The sequence below is a fragment of the Sorex fumeus genome, unplaced genomic scaffold, assembly GCF_029834395.1.
Source record: "Sorex fumeus unplaced genomic scaffold, SorFum_2.1 ptg000072l, whole genome shotgun sequence".
Lineage (NCBI taxonomy): Eukaryota > Metazoa > Chordata > Mammalia > Eulipotyphla > Soricidae > Sorex > Sorex fumeus.
The window spans coordinates 51,286,555-51,304,528 of record NW_026606129.1 but is presented as its reverse complement, the minus strand read 5'-3'; the positions used below and the strand labels follow the sequence as shown (position 1 = coordinate 51,304,528).

Sequence of the window (17,974 nt, the reverse complement as noted above, 5' to 3'; positions counted from 1 at the left end):
CTTTTTTTTTTTTCAGTTCCTGGCTCTGCGCTCGGAGATCACCCGGGGTCGGGGGGACTTGAAGTCCCGGGGATTGAAATCGGATCATCAGCGTGCAAGGCTATCTCGCTGGTTCCAGCGAGATGATTCTTGACCATTTAAAACTTTCCTTTTCTCGGGCTCTGGCTCAGACCCGTGGAGCCACAGGAATCTTTATTTGTTAAATAAACAAATTTAACGAATAAATCCTTGTTAACTTTTCCTTGTACCTTGTTGGCTATTCCTACTCCCAGAGTCTTCAAAATCTCGTTCAAAAACCCGAGGATTAGAAGGGCTCTGATCTTCTGAGATGATCGGCCCTGTATGGTTGTTATTGTGGAGGGTTAAAAGGGGGGATGTATATGTAGGCTTTCGAGTGTCAGGGTGCCAATAATAGTACCACTCTGATAATCAAGTTTCTCTGGCTCCCAATTTTTCCGAACCCGCATGGACATTCTCCTATTCTAGCCTAGGGTCATTGTCGATTTGTCAAAAGCTCACACAGCAGACTCCATCTGGACGGGAGGGCGACACTCAGGGACTGGGGGTGTTTTTCTTTAGGTCACAAAACCTGGAGAGCGTCGAACCAGAGCTCAATGCAGGCTCAAGGACTCCCAGTCTAGTGCTCTCCCCAAGCCTCCTCTTTCCTCTGGGTTTTGGCAGGACAAATCTGTCTCGGGGGAGGTGGAGTCCCGGCAGGGCCTGCCTACCTACAGCGTGAGTGGCCCACCCGACTTCAGCGTAGAGCGCTGGATGAGAAGGGGTGGTCCCCAAGAGCCGCGACCCAGTACTACGCTTATGCTAAGGGCGGAGCCAGATCCAAGCGACAGGCGAGCGGACCAATGCCGAGCGCACTCGGTGCCTGACAGCCAATCGGAGACCGGGGGCGCGGAGCGGGCAGGGAGGCGAGACTCTGTTGCAAAGCGGACCCGCGAGGTTGCACGCTTCGACCCCACCCCCGTGGTGGGTCCTGACCGGGACGGTCCGGGACTCGTTAGCCGCTGCCGGCCGTGAGTGATTAGCGGGCCAGGTCCCCGGCTCGGCGCACGCCGGGAGAGCGAAGCACCGGTCGGACCCGCCGCCCCCACCGCGGGCCTGGCTGGTAGCCAACCACCCCTAGCCTCTTCGCCTGAGCTCGGCGCCCCAGAGAGGATTAAGTAAGTGCTGAGGTCGCTGCTTCTTTGCAAAAGAACAGAGGAATAGCGGAGGCGGGATGGGGATTGGGGCTCGGAGGACACAGGGACCTGGCGGAGAACGGTAGGCGGGATCTGGGAGGTCGCAGTTCAAGAATTCCCTCTCGTCCAGATCCTGAGACAGTCCCAGAAAGTGATGAGAAGGGTGTTTTCTCTGCTTTGGATGGTGAAGTAAACAGAGCCCTGGAGAGCGCGTTAAGGGTCTAGCCCAAGGTCAGTGACAGAGCCAAGACTCCTTACATGCCCAGAACACCGGACTCCTGAACTGCGCCTCGCCTGGCCAGAGAGACAGGGCAGAGATGGATGAGCCACTCTCCTTCCCTGTCCCTCTGCCGCCCTTGCACCCCAGGACGGATTCACTGTGGGGCTGCCGATACCTCACACACATACACTACACTGGACCACCCGCCTTTGCCCATGAGCTGGCAAGGGGAGGCATGTGCCATGTAGACATGGGCCATGTAGCACCTCCTGTCCCTAACTTGGCCCTTCTGTCACTTGCTAGGTCCCTCCAGTGCTGTCTTCCCCAGGGGCCCCTGGTTTGGGAAAGCCTGCCTGTGCCACACTCTGAGCTTGCAGTCTCCACACCTTCTTCTGTTCCCACAGAAGGAGGGAAGAGGGGAGGGCTGAACCACCTACACACACACACACACACACACACACACACACACACACACACAGTGGATGGCGGTGGTGCTGAGTTGAGTTTCCAGGGGACTGTTTCATTCTGACATTTCAGTGACCCTATAAGAGCTTCTTACTATCCCCTCCTAAGACCCACGAAAACCAACCCAGAGAGGTACAGACTTCCCCAAGGGTAGTCCGGGTGAGTGGTTGAATGGGACTTCAAGGACAGGCCCTTTGACTCTTGGGTTAGTATTTCCCTCCAGGAAAGGAAATACCTCCAGTATTTTTCCTCTAAGCAGGAGGTGAGGGTTGCTTATTGCAGGGGGTAAGGCGATTGGGGGCACCGGGAGTGGAGGGCAGGCATTACAAAGGGGAGAGACTTTTCCCTTCCAAGTCTTCCAGGTTTGATTGCTCTGATCATCTTGTCCACAAAAAGGTGGCAGGTTTCATTTTCATGCTTCTAAATTCCCATGTCCCCTGAATTTGCTTTTGCCTTCAAATTTATTTCCTTTTTATCTTCAAAGCTTAGAGAGTCTTTAATTCATCCCCGAGTCCCTGTCCTCAGCCTGATGGCTTTTCTTCTTTCTTTTCCAGAAACTATTTTCCAAGGAGGTGGCCACTTGCCCAGGTCGGGGGGGGGGCCCTTGCTGAGATCGTCCTGATGTCAGGAGTGAGTGGACAGGTTGACTGACTCCAGGCTGTCCCTTGGTTGGGCATTTCCTGTGTCAGCATGAACTCCAGGATCCCATCTGGCCGGGACTGGTTCAGCAGTCGCCCACCCACGCCTGAGTCTGACCTGGAACCTCCCACCGATGGGCCAACCTCCGAGACCACCACCCTCAGTCCGGAATCTACCAGCTTTAATGACACCAGAGTCCCTGATGTGGATGGAGGCCCTGGAGGTGTGGCCACAATGCTTCTGTCCTTTGGGATCATCACGGTGATTGGCCTGGCCGTAGCCATGGTGAGAGATGGGGTTGAGAGAGGGATCTTAGAGGGGAAGGGAGAAGGTTGGGCATTTAGAAGACAGAAGCAGATGGCAGTTGTCTTAACAATTGGGCAATTCTCCCTCTCCCCAGCGATTTGGCTTTTGCAGTTGAAGAGAAGCTGCCCTCGGTTGAGAGCACCAGAGCAAGTTCCGAGGAATTTGTGGCATTTTGAGCTGGGTCACAAAGGCCACATAGGAGTAGGGGAAGGGGGAGTGCCATGTGGATAGCTCTGAAGGCAAAAGTTTGGAGACAAACTGATTTCTGTGAGCAGCAAGCAGGATGAGGCAAGGGAGTCTGGGGAGTGTAGTAAGAATAGAGGCCAGAAGGAAGTCGGGATCACTTGTGGGGAGTCTAGATGGGTTACCCCAGATATGTCAGACAGTGGTCATTCATTTGCTCACTTGACAATTATTTACTGAACACCTGTTCTGGGCCAAACCTTGTGGCCTCAAGGATGGGGGAGAAAGTCCTGTGCTGGGCTGTTATGGAGAGGGGGGACAGATAAACCAGAGGTTCCCAGGAAAGCCATGGGGACTGGTCTGGAGGCTGAAGCAGAGGCCTTCTGAGGCTGTGTTAGCACTGAGACCTCAGGGAGGCAGCCTGACCCTAGCTCATGAGAAGGGCAGGGATAGAGGTGAATGGGGGTAGGCGTTGTAAGTCCCTGATCGTGGCTATGGTATGTCCAGATTTGGGGATCACTGTCCCTGAAGTGATGGTCTGTCCTGGAGGATGATATATGGACATTCAGAGGTCCCTCAGATTGTGCCACCTGAGACCAAAGAGCAGAGAGCACAGTGCCCAGGGCCCTCACAGCTTTGATAGCCAGGATCATAGCATGTTGCATGAACACAAAGGGCCAAGCTGGTCCCTCCAAGGCCTGGCTGGAGCTTCTGGTAAGCCAGGGTCGCCATATGGGCCCTGCAGGCTCAGGATTGCTGCCAGGGAACAGCTGCTGGCCAGGCTGCCGCACAGAGTGAGGCTGGGGCCTCAGCACTGTCCTGCAGTGGGGGTGGGCCCTCTGCGAGGGGGTCCCTATAATGCTCTGCGGCAGTTACACACACTACGACACTCCCATCCTCAGGGGCAAAGCAGGCCCTAGAATCTTCCCATGTGACCCACTGAAAGACTTTTGTCCTGGGAACTTGCGACAAGATTTTAGCCTCTGGAACTCTGTTACTCTTCAATCTGGTGGCAGATGACTCACCAAAAGCAGTATGGTGAAGAGATTACAGTGGTTATAGTGGTAGTGGAGCCAGAGGTGGAGGGGGCAAGGAACAGCTCGTGGGCACCAGGCACAGGTCCAGAGTTGCTCCCTAAGAGCTGCTGCCCCTCACCTCTAGCCCAACTCTTGTTGGATTGTGCTGGGTGCAAGGAGGCACACCTCAGTGCTGACCTGTGAGCATCACACTGGAGAACCAGGGTGAGGGGATGGGCAGGGGTCCTGGAGGAGGTGGGAGGGACTGCAGCTGGACAGTGAGGGATAGGAAAGATTTTAGAAAAGAGGGTGGATAGCTAGGGATAAAAATGATAAAGCACGTGCCTTGTATGTACGAGGTTCTAGGTTTTATCCCTAATCCTCAGTAATGTGCGCACACACACACACACACACACACACACACACACACACAGAGGCACAGAGAGAGGCACAGGCATGCACACACACGATGTGTTTGTAGGGGTAGGTTAGTGTCAGAAACCTCTCCAGAGTGAGCAGCAAGGATGAGGAGTGGAAATTGGGTAGAGGTTCTGGCCTCTCTTAAAGGTTCTTCTGTATCAAAGGCCACAGGCAAGGAGGGGCTTGGGGCCATTGAGGGGGAGTGTAGGCTACTGGGGCTGGAGCCACTGGCCCAGGCTGGAGCATCTGGAGCAGAAGGCCTGAAGCGCCATTGCATCCCGCTCAGCAAGAGAGCGAAGGTCGCCACCTGCACATGATGCCTGGATCAGGGAGCAGTGAGAGGCACCTCAGTCTTTTCCCAGGCCTTGCTTCCCAGGGAGTGAGAGCAGGATGGGCATCGAGTCTGCCTGGTGACCAGAATTTAGGGGTGTTGGCACCACTCAGGGCTGAGATGGCATGCTCCTGGCGGTGGGGAGCAGGTAGGAGATGTCCTGGAGCTCCTGCCCAGGGGCCAGTGTCCTCTCCCCGTTCTCCCTCCCTCCATGCTTCCTGCTCTAGCCCCAGCCCTCGCATCCTAGCGCTTTCCTCGGGCTGCCTACGCCTTTGTCTTCGCAGCTGCACCGAAGGGGCAGGACACGGGAACTTCTGAGTTTCCTTCTGCATCAGGGTTTTGCTTTTTGGGTCACACCTGGCGATGCACAGGGGTTACTCCTGGCTCTGCACTCAGGAGTTACTCCTGGCGGTGCTCAGGAGACCATATGGGATGCTGGGAATCGAACCCGGGTCGCCGCATGCAAGGCAAATGCCCTACCCGCTGTGCTATCTCTCTAGCCCCCTGCAACAGGGTTTTGGATTTGTCCTCCTCCCCAGGCTCTGTCCGCTGAGGCCATCTGCCTCCCTCAGAAATCAGGGGAGCAGATTCCTGGTTATGAGAGCCCCTGCGCTGGATGCGCCTCTGCCTGTGCCCGGGACTTCTGCTCAAACATGCCTTTGGGCCTGGAGAGAACTGAGGGGCCCTAAGGTCTTTGTTTCCCACTTCTTCCCTGGGGAGGCCAGGGAAGGTGCTAAGCAAAGGAGTTTTGTCATTATTGGCAAGAGGTGTGTCCCACCAGACCCAGGCCTGCACTGACTGTGTGGCCCTCCTCCATGGCATTTCTTTTTTTTTTTTTTTTTTGGCGGGGCGTCCACACCTGGCTGTGCTCAGGCCAACTCCTGGTATTGCACTCAGGAATTGCTCCTGGCAGTGCTCAGGGAATCATAGAGGATGCAGAGTGCCAAGGATCCAACCAGGGCCAGCTGTGTGCAAGGCAAATGTTTTACCCACTCCAGCTTCCATCCATGGGCCTTCTTGAGGTCAGGCCCTCCCCACCAAATGTCAGAGGAAGGCACAGATGCAGATGGTGTGTGTCCCTTGGATTTTTGAGACGATGTGCGGTCTCGGAGGAATCCCCTGACTTAACCTGGGCTGACTAGGGTCTCCCTTTCTGGGTCTTTGATGCTGCTCCTTTTCTTGCAGGTTTTGTACATCAGGAAGAAGAGGAGGTAACTCTCAGCTGCCACTCAAAACTTGGGCCCAAGCAGCACTGGGATGAACTCCAGGAAACGGGGGTGGGAAAGGAGATTCCCCCGCCATCAGGGGCCCCCAGTCTGGTCAGGGAGTCAGAGACGCTTCTACCCACTGAGGTTTGGGGTGACTCTTGCCCTCAAGGAGCATTGAACCCCCATTTTTGGCTGCCCCCCACCACCCTCACCCCTCCAAACTGTACCTCTCACGGGCCTAACCCAGGCAGTCCCCGGGGCCCTGCAGATGGCAGCTCCAGAGCCAGAGAGCAAGGCCCTCTCTGGTCCCCAGGGAACTCGTCCTCCCATCTAAGGGTAGAGCTGGAACAGTGGAGACAGTGTCTTTCACTAAATCCAAGGGAGACCCAGCCCTGCCCCCTGACCCCAGTGTGTGTTCTCTGGCTCAGTCAGACCTCCAGGGCTGGTGGGAGGGAAACGCTTGCCCGGCCTCCACAGCCCCTGCCTGCCCCCAGGTTGGAGAAGCTCCGCCACCAGCTCATGCCCATGTATAACTTCGACCCCACGGAGGAACAAGATGAACTGGAGCAGGAACTGCTGGAGCATGGGCGGGATGCAGCCTCCGTGCAGGCCCTGCAGGCCAAGGTAGGCACTGACCAGCCACAACCCCCCTCCCCCTCCCTCTCCCTGCAGCAGGACAGAGGCTCTTCCACCCCAGGCTTCCTCCTCTCCCGTGTGGCCAGTGGGTGGCAGCTTCAGTTGGTTCAGAGATCTGGAATTGCTCATTGGCCCCTGGGAGAGCCACTGTGCGCGGCCCCGGAGTTTGGGGACCCAGACAGGCTCTCACCTGCTCACCAGTAACTTCAGAAGTCTGCTGGCTTCCTGGGCCATGGGTTTCTTGTTTGTAAGTGACAGATCAGCCAGAGAAATAGTGCAAGGGGTAACATGCTGCTAACCAGCATAAGGTCTTCTGAGCACTACCAGGTCTGATCCCTGAGCACAGAGCCAGGAGCAAGCCCTGAGCACTGCTAGGTATGGCCCAGAAACAAACAAACAAACAAAAGAAAGAAAGAAAAAGAAAATATAAGTGGATAATTTTTGCTCTGTATCCCCCCATACACTGATGAGGCAAACAGTATGGTAAGATTGGTAAGATAACCGGGGATTAAGACCTCAGGTCCTCTGTTGAGGTCTGTAGTTTTAGGAGTTTGAAGTTAAATTTGGGGATGGGGCACCTCTAAGTAGTCTGATTTGGATTAGATCCCTAGTAATAGATAGTTCCCAGGCAGGTGGTGATCCCACCCAAACTTATTTCTGAGTTGAAAAGGCAGGCACCCCATGCGGCCATTCTCTCAGACCCTGTGCCCCCAACCTGAGACCACTAAGAGCCCAAGCACCCTGAGGGGGCCTGGTAGATTGCCCCTTTACACCTGTCCTCCCCTCCATGCGCAGGTGCAGGGGGGGCCAGGCCCTACAGGGGCAGAACTAAGAGTCTGGACTCAGGAAGAGTCCAGGCCAGTTGTCCAGAGAACCATGGTTATGCCACCAGTTCTGCGTGACTGGCTCAGTTCCTGCATCCCCCACCCCCACTCAGTGCTACTCAGGAAATCAGGCTGAGAACCTTGGCCCTGCCAGCCCAGGGGACTATGGACCACTTGACAGTAGTTCTTTTGTGCACCTCCCCGCTGCATGATTAACCAGCACAGGGGTTCATAGGATGAGTGCCAAGCACTGGAGGGCGGGCAGGGAGGAGCCATCTGTCCCAGATCATATTTCTAGGCTGTGCTTGCAGGGAAGGAATTCCAGGCAGAAGGCATGGTGAGTGCCAAGCACAAGCCTGCACCCGGAGGCGGGGTGTGGGGTAAGGCACAGCCTTAGTCAGGGGCTCTGACGCCCTGCCTCTCTGTCTGCAGGTCCCGCGCCCCTCTCAGGGCCCAGTGCAGAGGCCCAGCCGGCTGGTGTTCACCGACGTAGCCAACGCCATCCACGCTTGAGTGACCCCTGATGAGGACGCAGTGCCCGCAGCGCCCAGAGCTCCCACTCCACGACTGTTAAGACCTTCTCTTGGGACTTGTCCCGCTGAAGCCCCAGCTATTCCTCGGCCTGCAGCCCATGTGCCGGCTCAGCGACAGGCCCCTGAGCAGGCCAGGCCCCTCTGTGCTTGGATCTGAGGCCCCAGGATAGAGGCCGTCCCTTGGGTCAGCAGGGTTGAGAGGTGCTGGCTACATCATCTCCTGCCCAGACCCCTCAAATCAGGGTCTGCTCCTCTGATGTGGCAGAGAAGGTGGGAGAGAAGGAGCTTCCCTTAGTCAGGGGAAGATGCTTTGGGGATCAGTAGCTTCCCCTGGAGAGGCCACAGGTGGCACAGGTCTCAGAACCAGGGTAAGGTGGCACCCGGGAGAGGCCCTGGGATGCAGGTGAAATGCCTCAGGCCTAGGGCCCTGGAAGAGGGGTGCCAGTCCCCGAGGACCATCTCTATCACAGAGCATCCCAGGGGTATCCCAGCCATTATCCCTGGAAGCGGGGATCTGAAGAGGGAGGAGAGGGGCAGCAGGGATGAGGGATGCAGCCCCCAGATCTAACACGCCTCATTCACCAATGTGCAAAAGTGGGCCAGCCAGAGGGTCGGAGAGAGCCGGGCTGCCTGTGCAGTATGGGGTAGACCACCCTACCCTCTGTGTCCAGGGCAGGGTGAGAGGGCCACCCTGGCATCTGTTTGTTCGGGTAACCTGCTTCAGAAATCAGGTTCCTGTTTTGGTCAACTTGTGGATCTGGGGCAGCGGGAGAGGCTGCTACGGAAGGGTGGTGGTCCAGAGCTGTGGAAAATTTCTGAGCATCGGAAGCCAGGTCGCGACAGCCCCCTAGAAACAGGCCTGAGCATCCCAGGCTGTTCTTTGGTCCACCCAGCCCACCCCCAGCCCCCACCTTTTCACCCTCAGGCTTCTGACAATCTGTGGCATCTGGGCAAGTCTTGGGCCAAGCCCCAGAAGGGGGGGGAGGTTCTCCTGGGCCTGCTAGCACACTAGAGCCTGCTCAGAAGTACCCCTGGCCTAGTTCGTGCCAGCGGATGGCAGGACTGGAGGGGGTACGGGGGCGGCCTGTGTGGATCTTCTGTTGACAAATGCCACATGTCAGGATGTGAGGGTGCAGGAGGCCCGCGCAGCGAAGGTTCTGGATTTATTCCTTCCTCTGGATGCTATAAATACGTTAGCACTTGAGCCGACTGGAGGGCTGTGGGTAATTTAGGATGCATAGAAGCTGTAATTTAGCTCGCAACATCTCCAAGTGAGCACATTAAAGATGTAATTAAGATGTTTACACGAAGAGAACGTGAGCCTGTGACACACGGGGCGCGAAATCCCAGAGGGGGGCGGCCCGGTGAGGGGCTGGGGGAGGCGCCCCAGCTCTGAGGCGGCCGTCCAGCTGGTTTCCCTCCATCTCACCAATGACACGCCTCTGCCCCAAGTCTCGGGTCGTGCCAGACCTCAAGCCTTCACTGTGGAATGGGGACACCATACCTACATCCCTTAGGGTGAAGGGGGCCTCGTGGACAGGACCTTGTAGCACCAGAAGAGGAGGGAAATTGGGTCCTCAGGGCCAATGTGTGCGTGGCACCTCAGGATCCATCCTGGCTGGGTCTCAAACAAGAGGAACAAAACTGGTGCGGGCAGAGGGCGGCCGGGGGAGACCAGAGAGGAATGTGTGCGTGGGGTGTGTGGGAATGTGCATCTGCGTGTTCGTGCATGTATGTGTATGTCCATGTGTGTAACTCACCTGCAGTGCTCAGAGGGGTTGGGGAAAAGACACTGGGGTGACCAGTTGGCTCGGAGCATTGTTAACAAGCCAAGACCCTCCGTGACATCCAGGGAATCGGTTCTTCAGGCTCGAGTAAGTGGAAATAGGTGTCAGTAAGATCCCGTTCCACAGGGCGAGATGGGTTGGAAAGGGCCTTGGGCAAAGGTGAGGGTCTCCAAGTACCTGCTGACCCCCCAACTAGAGTCAAAAAGCAAGGTCAGGCTGGGGAGAGAGTCCGGTGGCTTGGGTGTTTGCCTTGCACTCACCTGACCCTGGCATCCTATATGGTTCCCTGGGTACCTCCAGGAGTGATCCCTGAGTGCAGAGCCAGGAGTAAGCCCTGTGCACAGCCAGGTGTACCCCCGCCCCTGCAAAAAAAAAAAAAGCAGGTTGTGTCAGTGACAGCCCTGGATTTCTGATGGGCACGGGGTGAGGAGGAGATAGATATAAGTGGGCTGTAAGGCACCACAGGCTGCCCGAGAATGTGAGTCGCAGAAGACCCTGTTTCTGGGGTGCCCTAACAATGGCAGTCTGTAGCATAAACCTGGCATCCTGGCAAGACGGTACCAGGAGGATCCTGTCCACCATTGCTACCCCCTTGAGGCCACTGGGGGGAGGCACAGAGATGCAGAGCCACATCCTGCTTTCTTGTTCCCTCTTCCCGTCCACTCTGCTTTGTATCTTTCCCAGTCGTGGAGGAAAATCAAATGCCCTGCAAGTGTCCAGGTCTCCCACAGAGTGCTGGGTCAATAATTACTGGGGTGAAAGGTTCCAGTTGAGTCCTTGTGACCTTGGCCTGGTGGACAGCTCAGAAGTCTCTGCATCCTCAGCCAGGCAGAGAGAGAGAGAGAGAGAGAGAGAGAGAGAGAGAGAGAGAGAGAGAGAGAGAGAGAGAGAGAGAAGAGGGAAGGAGAGAGAGAGGAACGGGGAGAGGGAGAGAGAGGAAAAGAAGGAGAGAGATAGAGGGGACTGAGGCCTTGCTGCCACTCTTGCTCTAGATGATTAAAGGGGCTTAATGGGACTTCCTGTACAGCTGCCCCCCCCCTCAGTGTATGCCCAATAGTGAAACCCTAGGGAGTAGCAGCCTGGCTCCGGCTGGGATTGATCAGCAGTCCCTGGTATGAGGGTAAGCAGATAGGTGCCCTCAAAGCAGGCTGTCCTTGGGTCTGGAAGTGAAGTGTCACCTCTAGCTGAATAGCTCTGCTACAGGCAGACAGTGGGATGGCTTCAGAATGCAAAGGACCGTTCTGGTCGGGTCTAATCAGGAACTCCAGCAGAGCAAACCAACGACCTCAAATCCCTTCCAGAAACTTCTCTGAACCCCACAGATGCAGGCCTGTCAGTGATACCTCCATTCATGATGGGGTGGGGTGGGACTGGAGAGATAGTACAGTGGGTAGGGCGCTTACCTTGTACATGGTTGGCCTGGGTTTAATACCTGGCACCTCAGCGGGTCCCCCAAGCTCCTCCAAGAGTGAACCTTGAGTACAGAACCAGGATTAAACCCTGAGCACTTCAGGGTGTGATCCCCTTCCCCCCAAAATAGATGTGAGAAGACAGGTGAGAAAGGATAAATGCTGTCATTGTCTACGCGTCTGTGTCTGTCCATGTTACCCAAAAGAAGGTGGAGTCTAGGTGTGTCCAGAGGCCAGGGACAGGCACCCCACTCTACCATGTTCACCATGTTCATCCCTCAATATACCTTGGTGTGGAGGGCCTTGTTTTAGGAAGTGTTTGAGGGAGGTCCCCAAAACTGCTGGTCTGGCATCCCCACCCTGCCCCCGGCTCTGAGGGTTCAGGGTGGAGGAGGGCACCTGTTTGCTGGGATCTCTAGCAAGAAGAATTTGAAAATGCTGAGAAATGAGCGAGAGTGGGAGAGGCAAGAGACAGTGAAGAGCCCTTACCAGCAGCCACGCAGCGTGAGACAAGGTTGTCGTCCCAGATAGGCCTGGACTGGGCCTCACTCTCCCCCATCCCCACCCAGAGCCCCCCCACCCCAGCTGTTTGGGTTCTGCAGGATGTAGGTTGGGCAGGTGTCTTGGCTCTGCAGGGGTTCCTGGACACTGCCACATCTTCAAGAGCTAGCAGAAGGGCAGCTGGTGGAGAAAAAAAAAAAACAGGTGTAGTTATAATCAGGGAAGTGAGCTGTAGGGGGTGCCTGGGAAGAGACACCTTCTAGCTGGGGAGCATGTGGAGCCCTGGTGCTGGGTGAGGAGGGGCTGCTTCTAGGGCTTCCCTCAGTGTTCAATGGGAGGAGCCCCTTCCCTCTCAGCTGAAACTTGAAAGAGGGGCCAGAGAGTTCATCCGGAAGGCCCTTGCCTTTCAAGTGATGAACCTGAATTCGACCTGGCAACCCACTTCTGAATCCCACCAGGAGTGACCCATGAGCACAGAGCCAGGAGTAAGTCCTGAGCACCACCAGGTGTGGCCCTAAAACCAAAAGAAACAAAAAGCAACGAACAAAAGCGCCTATGGAAGTCTTCCAACTTTCAATGCCGGGCTTTGCTGCCACCTGCTGGCAACTATAGGCACTGCCATGATTGTGCCACCCTGAGTCTGATCATCTATCAGGAGACCACGGAGGTCTTGGACCAATCCTCAGATTCTTTGCCTACATTCAGCATCTCCCCATATAGCAAGAATAGCCTCTCCTTCAAGTGACAGACCTTGGCCTGGGGATCACCTGGCAGGACCAGGACTAGGGTGAGGGTGGGGGAGCTAAGGTTGTAGTCGCTTGGCTCTGAGACGCCATACTCACACCAACTGCATGGTAATACCCCCTCACCCACATCAGTCATCTGGGAGCACCCTCTCACCCACACCAACTGCATGGGAGCACCCCCTCCCCCACACCAGCCTCATGGAAGCATCTCCTTAGATGTATGCGCAAGGAGCCTCAATCCTCAGCCTAGTCCTGATCCTGCTCCTTGGGCCCCTCTTGACCAGGGCCCAGCAGGCAGGCACTGAGCTCCAGGATGCGAGGCCCTGGAGGCTAAGCACTGAGGGCAGGGGCCGAGCCCTGGCCTGAGCTCACTGGAGACAATCGTTACCAAGAAGAATTGAAGAACAGCAGATAATCAAAGACTTAAGGGACTTTTCAGTGGCTCAAAAACAGGTCAATATGGAGACACTGAAGCCCCAGATGAGGAAGGAGGGTGGGATTGTGGCTCTAAATCCCTGCTGTGGCTCAAACCCTGACTGTAAACCTGCAGACAGAATAAGCCCCTCTGGCTCCCCTGAAAGTCCAAAGAACAGGCACTGGTGTGCCCACAACTACACATGGAGAAGTTGAGGCACGGGACTATCCAACACGTAGCTTGCAGCAGGGCTTGGTCTGAACCCCTGTGGGTGCAGAGCTCACTTGAGACCCCCACAGGAGGAAAGACGTGCCCGCGCCCCTCACCACCATGTGTCTTCTCATGCTTCCCCTCCCCAAGGCCTTCCCAGCTCTCCTGCAAACACCTGGCTGGGTTCTGGAATTGAGGGGTACCCATATGGGGCTGGGCCTGGAAGAGTCCTGTCCTCTGGGAATGCCAGGACGGCATTCACCAGGAATGATAAGAGGGTCTAGAATTCAGAGGAACCATCGCTGCTGACTGGGGGCAAGACAGGGCCTTCCTGGCTCTGGACCCCATGTTGGGTTTGGGCATGAGGTAATGAGACATTTCAGCTGGGTGGGGGACAGAGGGGTAAGGGTGGGTGGGCTTCTTCACAGTTGAACATGGACACAGAGCTCTCACCAGGGACCCCTGACAACATGCAGGCCTCCCCTTGTCAAGGCCAGACCCACGTCGTACCCCGATGTCCCGGCTGAGTGCCCTCTTGTCTTCTGTGCCAGCGTGGGGCTGGAGGAGCAGTCAGACGCTGTACTGTAAGAATCACCAGGCCAACGGAATGCTGAACGATTCCCAGGGAGACGCTGCATCCGCCCATGCTGCCTCTAGAGGGCCTCCGAGGCTGAGCCCACCAGCAGTACTTTTCCCTGGAGGAGGGAGGCTAACCAGGGCGGTCAGTTCTGAATCATTCCCCAAGTGACCGCCTGGGGGCGATGCAGGCCCAGATGGGGGGTGGGGCAAGGCTTGGGAGGCGCCTCAGGGGAAATTTGACCTTGATGTCTTTTCCCAGTCTGGAAAAGCGAAGCCTGGGTGACCGGTGTTCCCAGAAAGCTGGTTCCTCCCTGCTGGGAAGCCCCAGAACAGAGCTCGGTGGTGCAGTGGGTGCTCAGGGCTGTCTGGGGATGGAGGCTCGCTGACAGGTCCTGCCGGCCTGGGAGAAAAGCGAGGGCACGCGGAGAGGCAGTGTCAGGGGATAGTGCTGTTTGTGCATGAATGTGGAGATCACAGAGGGCCCTTCTTAGAGGGTCTCAGCTGTGGGCTGCCCCCTGGGATCTAGACAGCCTTTCCCAGAAGGGGATGAAGATCGCACCCCAAGGCCCCGCTCAATACGGCAGCCCTGGAGGGTGTTTGAAGACCTGAGAGCACTGGGGTGTGCCCAGATACAGTCTCCTCAGCCCCACTGGTAGTGTCCTCGGTCACGGAGAGAGACCTCCACTGCATCCAGACAGGGCTGGAGGTCGGGAAAGAGACAGGTTTCCACAGCTCCCCCCCCCCCCCCCCCCCCCCCGCCGCACATGACCCATCCCGGGCATCTTTACAGCTGCCCAGGGACTACCATAGAAATGCCTGGCCCCCTCTTTCCCTGGAACCCAGGAAGCCAGTGAGCAAATGTTTCTTCCTCCCCCATTAAGGAGGAGCCTTCCTTTCCAGGAACTCTCACAGATCCATCAGCTGCTCCGCCTACAGTGAGGACCCACCAGGTGATGGGCTTGTCCTCCATCACACGGCCTGCAACCCCTGCTCCCTCGGACTGCTCAGGGGGCTCTGCACCAACCTCCCTCTTCCCTGCACCCCTCAGAGCAGCCCACTCAGGTTCCCCTTCTTTAATCCCTGTATCCCTTGAACTCCTGCTCAAGCGAACGCAGGGGATGGGACATTTGCCGTCGCCAGCAGCCAAACTGTGTGGCTGGTGGGCAGGAGTGCCACCTTCTCCCCAGAGTCATCTCCAAAACACAGAGAGCCTGGAAGACACTTGCACAGCATGGTGGGCTAGGCACTGGCAGGAGCAGCCTGGCCACAGGAGGGAGAAAGGGGGGAGGGAGGGAGGGAGGGAGGGAGGGAGAGAGGGAGGGAAGGAAGAATGGAATGGAAGGAGGTGAGGAGGAGCAACTAGTCCCAAGTCCTCATCCCAACCAGGGGTGCTGGTCTCAGAAAATCCTCCCTAAATACCCTGGAGTAATAGACCCTCCTAGATGCTCCCTGCTGAACTCTCTCTCTCTCTCTCTCTCTCTCTCTCTCTCTCTCTCTCTCTCTCACACACACACACACACACACACACACAAACACTCACACCTACAAACTTTGACCATACCTACAAACACACAACACACACACTTACACACATACATACATTGATGAACACACCCATACACACACTCGCACATCTATACACACATCCATACACTCACACCTACTCCTCCACACTCATGCACACACTCACACACACATACCCATGCACACATTCACACACCCATACACACACCCATAGACTCATACCCATACACATACACACACACACAGCGTCTCTGCTGCCCAGGTATGCGCCCTCATCTGCTGCGTACGGCTTCCCCAGACCCCAAAGAACATCTGAGATGGGAGAAGGTGTGGACAGTGCCTAGACAGATGACACGCTGGGGGGGGGGGGGTCCCAGGGGTGGCCCAGAGAGCACCGGGTTCTGCAGAGGAGCCTCTGTGTGCCTTGGGGCTCCTGCCTCAGCAGCACTGGGCCCACAGAGGTGTCACTCCTCTGGCTCAGCCTCAGGCCTTTCCCTCGAAGCCCTCCTGAGTGACCTGTGCCCAGCTGTGCCAGGAAGATGGGACTATGGGGCAGCCGCTGCTCCTACCTGGGCCTCCCAGAGATCCAGCAGGTGGGATCTGGGAGTCAGCTGGGTCTCTGGGAGCCAGAAGTGAGAGCCACAGGGCAGGTGATGAATGGGAACTCTGAGCTCAGGGACCTGAGCACCCTCTGCCTACTTGGGGCAGCTGATTGGAGAGTTCGTGCATGGGTTGCTGATGGTACCTGTGAGGGGCCCATCTAAGAGTCAAGGGACTCCAGGCTGCAGGGACAGACTGGGCCATTTCATTCTCTGTGGAACCAAAGCACGCCCAATGCTTTTCCAGTCCACTGCCCCCCAGCCTCCCACTGTGCGTGCCCCTTCTCCGTGCCTCGCCAGCACACCCACACAGACTTCCTGCCTCTCTTTCCCTGGGCCTACCTGACTCTCAGCTGGGCTGGGCCTGCCGCTGTCCCCTTGCCCCTCTGTCATCCTCCGTGACCTGTGAGCTTCCATGGAACTTGGGCAGCTCCAGGCAGGGTCTTCGAGGCACTCTTTCTGCTGCCCCCATTCTGCCCACACCACCTGCCCACACGGCCTGGGCCAGGCTTACACCCCAGCTGCCCCTGGCCCGGCCTTCCTTGCCCCCCCCCCGCCCTCCAGGCAGCAGCCTCCTTCCCACCGTCCTCCCAGCTCCCTGGCAATTACCCAAGTGATTAATTTGGCAGTTAATCATGCTCAGGATGAATCTCTGCCACTGGCCTGGCCTGGAATATAGATCTGCTCAGTCTGAGGCTTCCTGGGTTGGGGGTGGGGGCTGGAGGCAACTGGCCCCTGAGGTAGGAGGAACAGAATCAGCTGCAGATCCCATTGGATGAGGCATGCAGGGGCTGCTGGAAGATACGGCAAGTATGAGAGAGAGAGAGAGAGAGAATTAGAGAGAGAGAGAGAATGAGAGAGAGAGAGAGAGAGAGAGAGAGAGAGAGAGAGAGAGAGAGAGAGAGAGAACCCAGGCTGAGCCTCTGGGGAGGCCTGTCTCTGAGGCTGTTCACAGCAGGCCTTTCAGAAGGCTGACCTCTGGCCACAGAGGGTTTCACTGTCCTCACAGTGGCCCTCACCTGCTCCCCTTCTCTCTCCTCCTCCCTGGCTCCTGGGATCTGTCCCCAAGTGCTGGAGTCACAGGCCTCGCCTTGCCTCTAACGGAGCCCTCCTCCCTCCTCCTGCTGCTCCAGGTGAGCACTGACCAGGACTGGCTTTGGGGACCCAGGTAAGTCCTGGTGGGCAGTGGGTGTGGGAGCAGGTCAACCCAGGTGGCCTGACCCTGCCAGGGCTGCAGGGGACCTTGCCACCAGGTGTGTGGCCCCGAAAGTAGAGCTGCCAGATGCACCTCCAGGACGAAGTCCCAGTGGAGTCAGGCCTATGGCAGTGATTGAAATGCCCCCCTGCCAATTAAGATTTTTTTTAAGAAATGTATAATGATTCCTAATTGGCATCCTCATTAGGTGCCAATTAAACACTTAAGCATTTCTTACAAGTTTAACACATTAATAAGGCAGCTCATTACATGGTAAGAGATTTATTTCTCATATTTATTATATTGTTTCACCACTGATGACAGCAGAGTTATTTTTGAAAACATGGCTTTTCCCGATGCCACACGGCCCCCTTCCTCCTGGATTCCTCCAGGGGCTGGTCCCACCAGGGGCCTCTCCTCATCCTGGCTCTCCAGCCCCCTGGCTCCCTCCAACCTTCCAGAGGCAAGTTGAGTGGGTGCCTTCTGTCCAGAACCTGGAGGACCAACATGGAGCCCAACAATAAAATACAGGCTCCGGAGGGCCTCAGAGGCCCAGAGGCCCTGGAGACCACTGTCTTGTAGCCAAACCTTCCACATTCCAGGAGTGGGAATAGTGATGAAAGAGAAGAGCATTCCCTGTTCTCAGCCACCACCTCCCCTGAAGAAGTCCAGCTGGGTAGCAGGTGGGGATGGGCGTTGTGAGGGCAGGAGCACAGCAGCCAGCCGAGGACAAAGAAGTCTTTTGAGGGTGCTCCTCACCCCATGTCAGGGAAGCAAGTTGCAGATGGAGAGAGCTGTGTGGAGACCAAGGGACTGGGAGAGGTTAAAAGTACGGAAAGTGGAAGACTGGCAGGCACATCCTCGAAAGCCCTGGAAGAGGCCTTATGGTCTGTGGTGGGGATTCAGCTTTTTGTTTGTTTGGGGGGCCACATCTGGTAGTGCTCAAGTCTTACTCCTCGCTCTGTGCTCAGGGATCACTGCTGGCAGTCACTGGGAACCATGTGGGATGCTGAGGATTGAACATGGGTGGGCCAC

The 17,974-nt window shown here is 56.5% G+C and overlaps 1 protein-coding gene across 1 annotated transcript; it reads left to right on the top strand.

The window, feature by feature from the left end:
• Nucleotides 1–921: 921 nt before the first annotated feature.
• Nucleotides 922–8,948, top strand: CUNH3orf18 (chromosome unknown C3orf18 homolog). Its single transcript, XM_056129410.1, has 5 exons — nucleotides 922–1,175; nucleotides 2,433–2,802; nucleotides 5,959–5,984; nucleotides 6,476–6,605; nucleotides 7,874–8,948. The coding sequence occupies exons 2-5, from the start codon at nucleotides 2,569–2,571 to the stop codon at nucleotides 7,952–7,954; spliced, it is 471 nt and encodes a 156-aa protein (XP_055985385.1). The 5' UTR covers nucleotides 922–1,175; nucleotides 2,433–2,568; the 3' UTR covers nucleotides 7,955–8,948.
• Nucleotides 8,949–17,974: the final 9,026 nt, after the last annotated feature.